The sequence below is a fragment of the Otolemur garnettii genome, unplaced genomic scaffold (assembly GCF_000181295.1).
Source record: "Otolemur garnettii isolate 467f Iridium unplaced genomic scaffold, OtoGar3 scaffold00082, whole genome shotgun sequence".
Taxonomy (NCBI): Eukaryota; Metazoa; Chordata; class Mammalia; order Primates; family Galagidae; genus Otolemur; species Otolemur garnettii.
In genome coordinates, this window is record NW_003852477.1 from 8749856 (window position 1) to 8754341 (window position 4486).

At 38.4% G+C, this 4486-nt stretch overlaps 1 protein-coding gene across 1 annotated transcript in view; it reads right to left on the reverse strand.

Moving 5' to 3' along the window:
* SMARCC1 (SWI/SNF related, matrix associated, actin dependent regulator of chromatin subfamily c member 1) overlaps positions 1-4486 on the reverse strand; it is a 165759-nt gene that overhangs the window by 75944 nt on the left and 85329 nt on the right. The window contains exons 14-15 of the mRNA XM_023515929.1: positions 4181-4439; positions 2021-2182 (exon numbers count right to left, since the gene is read on the reverse strand). Of these exons, the coding sequence (XP_023371697.1) occupies positions 2021-2182; positions 4181-4439 (421 nt within the window). The remainder of the gene's footprint in view (positions 1-2020; positions 2183-4180; positions 4440-4486) is intronic.

Sequence of the window (4486 nt, forward strand, 5' to 3'; positions counted from 1 at the left end):
TCATAAGAAAAATACAGACAGTATCTCTCCTTTATGAATATAGATATAAAAATCCTCAACAAAATATTAGCAAATCAAATCCAACAGCATGTGAAATGGATTATCTATATTCATCAAATGGGATTTATCACAATTATCACAAAATTGCAAGGGTGGCTCAACATGTGAGAATCAATTATAGAATGAAGTAAAATGTTGGACATTGGCTGATGAGATTAGTCAACACAGACTCAAATGCACCCTCATATTGTAGGAAAGGAGACTACATGTGTGAGGTCAGGTGGTATATGGGAACTCTATACATCCTATTCAATTCTGCTGTAAACCTAAACTACTCTAACTCCATTAAACCAACGGGCAAGGATCTGAACAGACATCTTCCAAGGAACATACAGAAACAGCCAATAAACACATAAAAAAAGTTTAAGATAATTCGTCATAAATGCAAATAAAAATCATGAAGACATACCACTAGGATGGCTATTGAAGGGAAAAAAGGAAAACTAGTATTGGCAAGGATGTAAAGAAATAGAAAATTTCACACAATAACTGGAAGGAACATAAATAGAAACTATGAAAAACAGTTTCGAGGCTTCTCAAAAAGTTAAACATAGAATTATCATATAATTCAGCAATTCCACTCCTAGATACACACCCAACCAAAGAAGTGAAAAACCTGTTTCTCAAAAAGTTTGCACATAAACATTCCCAGCTGAGTGTAAAAGTGGAAACAATGTAAACATTCATGAAGAAAGAAAAAAAATAAAATGTGTTATATCTACCCAAAAAAATATTATTCAGCAAAGAAAACAAAGAGGTACTGATTCATGCTACAGAATGGATGAACCTGGAAAACATGCTAAGTGAAGGAAGTCTGACACAAAAGTCAGATTCTGCTTATATTAAATGTCCACAGTAGGCAAAATCCATAGAGACAACAGATGAGTGGTTACCATGGCTGAGGAGAACAAAGTATGGAGATATGAGACTTCCCTTTGGAGTGATAATGTTCACTGCATAACACTATGAATATACCATAGGTCACTTTTTTTCTTTTTTTTTGAGACAGAGCCTCAAGCTGTCACCCTGGGTAGAGTGCTATGGCATCATAGCTCACAGCAACCTCTTCAACCCCTGGGCTTGAGTGAGTCTCCTGCCTCTGCCTCCCAAGTAGCTGGGACCATAGGCGCCCGCCACAAGGCCAGGTCATTTTTGGGTTGCAGCCATCATTGTTGATTGGCAGGCCCCGGCTGGATATGAACCCGCCACCTTAGGTGTATGTGGCTGGCGCCTTAGCCTCTTGAGCCACAGGCGCCGAGCCACTACAGGTTACTTTTAAGTGATTGAAACGGGGAATTTTATGTTATAGAAATTTTTCCTCAGTTAAAAACAGTAGTTCTCAAACTTTAAAAAACAAGACTGAGGTTGGCAGTTTTGAGCTTGGCCTGGGCCTGCTCAACAGCAATGACAACTGCAACCAAAAAATAGCTGGTGTTGTGGCGGGCACCTGTAGTCCCAGCTACTTGGGAGGGGAAGGCAGGAGAATCACCTAAGCCCAAAGAGTTTGAAGTTGACGTGAGTTGTGACGTTATGGCACTTTACCCAGGGTGACATAGTGAGAATCTGTCTCAAGAAAAACAAAACAAACAAACAAACAAACAAAGAATGAAATTAAAAATACTCAGCAAAATAGAAATTAAAATAATCCCAAGTTCTTTGAATACTCTTTTAATTTTTATCAGCATTTCCAGACATCTTTCCATATTCTTACATCTATATTCTCAAAATCTAGATCTACCAACAGACATCAGATACTTCACAACCACAATACTGCTATGTTTTATTTTAGTTCTAGTGACCACAAAGGAAAAGACAAGAGAAAAAAAAGTATACTCATCTTAAAAAAAAAGTTTATACTGATCATTATACTCTTAAGTACAAATAAACCCAATTTTTAAACTAAGCTGACAAGGAATCCAAATATCTACTAATCCTATCCTTGATTATAGCAGTGACTCACCCAACTTTTCTGGCTCATCGGGGCCTGTGCCTGCAATACAGCTACTTTCCAGACCATAGGTGGGATCCACTTTCCCGGAGGCCCGGGCTGCTTCTTGTACTTTCTTGACATGAGCTTCAACCAATTCCAGTGGTACCTCCTCCCGGACCCGAGAAAACTCCTCTGGTTCAATGATAAAAATGGAATAGTAACCCATTTTGTACAATATTTGCTTCAATATAAGACCACTAGGAAATCCAAGACAATATTATTATTGCCTTAGTACACATGCAGCAAACTCTTCAGGTACTCAGTCCCTCTGTATAAGCAAAATGAAAGGACCAAATGAAAGACAAGAACAATCAAATTCTATGTTCTAAGTTTCAATACTACATGCCACAATATCTTGCTACAAATAAAAAAATCCTTAAATTTCTCAATTTACATAATCCAGGAATGTTTAAATGGCTTTCTTTGCCAGTTACCTGAAATTCAAAATTGATTACAAAATAACCCCTCAAAACCCTTGTCTGCTCCTGCAATTATTTTGGGTTTTGTTTTTTTGTAAAGTAATTGTATTTTATTTATTTATATATTTGAGATATTACTCTGTTGCCCTGGGTAGAGTGCCATGACATTATCTTAGCTTAAGGCAACCTCAAATTCTTAGGCTAAAGTGATCCTCTTGCCACAGCCTCCAGATTAGCTGGACTATCGGTGCCCACTACAACATAAGGCTAGTTTTCCTATTTTTAATAGAAATGGAGTGTCACTCTTACTCAGGCTGGTCTTGAACTCCTGAACTCAAGAGAGCCACCCACGTCAGCCTCCCAGAATGCTAGGATTATAGGCACGAGCCACTGAACCTGGCCTATTTATTTATTTTTATTTCAGATTAATATGAGGGTACAAGTGATTAGGTTACAATCTACCCCTTACATTGTGCCTATTAAGTGAGAGCACACGAAGGCCCCTCTGTCTTCTCTCCTCTTCCCTCCTGCCGACTTGAATTAAACTGAGTTTTTCTTTTGTGTGGGTGTGTATTAGTTCTCTACTGGCTTTGAATTAGTACTGGATACTTGCTCTTCCATTCCTGTGATACTTTACTAAAAAGAATATTCTCCAACTCTATTCAGGTTAATATAAAAGATGTAAAAGTCTCCATCTTTTTTATGGCTAAATAGTATTCCATGGTATACATACACCACAGTTTATTAATCCATTCATGGGTTGATGTCACATCATGGTGACTGTGAACTGAGCTGCAATAAATAATAGCTGTGATTAAAGAAACCCACAATAAACAATAGCTATGATTTAAGAAACCCCTTTTATGTTCATCAAGAGCATCTCAAATAAGAAAGAAATGGCAGAGCCATCCAGATCTCCCACAGAAATCTGTCCTTCTAATTTTTTTTTTTTATGAGACAGAGTCTTACTTTATGCCCTAAGTAGATTGCTGTGGCATCATAGCACACAGCAACCTCAAACTCTTGGGCTCAAGTGACACTCTTGTCTCAGTCTCCTAAATAGCTAGTACTACAGGCACCCACTACAATATTTGGCTATATTTTAGAGACGGGGTCTTGCTCTTGCTTAGGCTGGTTGAGAATGCCTGAGTTTAAGAAATCCACCTGCCTTGGCCTCTCAGAATGCCAGAATGCTGGGATTACAGGTGTGAGCCACAGCTTTTGGCCTACCCCTCTTATTTTTAAAGTTCTTTTTTGGCCAGGCATAGTGGCTCATACTTATAATCATAAAACTCTGGGAGGCTTGAGCTTGCCTGAGCTCAGGAGTTTGAGATGAGCCTGAGAAAGAGACCCTGTTTCTAATAAAAATAGAATTACCTAGGTATTGTGGTAGGTACCTGTAGTCCCATCTACTCAGGAAGCTGACGAAAGAGGACCACTTAAGCCCAGAAATTTGAGGGTGTTTTGAGTTTTGACACCATAGTTCCCTATCCAGGACAACAGACTGAGACTCTATCAAAAAATAAACAAATAAAGAAATCTCTGTATTTTAAAGCTACTATATTTAAGTGCTTTAGTTTAAAATATTATGATATACATTTATAAAGAACATGGTTATCTTTTAGAGATGCTGTCTAATTTCTTGTTATTTATACAAGAGAAATAAATTTCAGATATACCAAAAAGATATTTTAGAGAAGTCCATACATACCCAAAGCTGCTTTAGCTGCAGCAGATGCCACACGAGGATCCACTACAGATGCCAAAAAAGCAACAGTACTCATGACGGGGTTTCCTGACTGACTGAAGGGAACAGGCTGGTAGGCCAGAGGCCCAAGGGAAGCATCTGAATTCTCAAGGTATGGGTCCTCAATGGGAAGCCTCAAGAAATGGAGGATACATTCATCCTGAGTACGACTTCCAACATGTTCTGACACTTTGTTCCAATCATCCTTGTACATCTCCAGGGCCTCAAAAAGAACAAACAGGAGCTTTAATGTCACGTGACAAAAAAGTC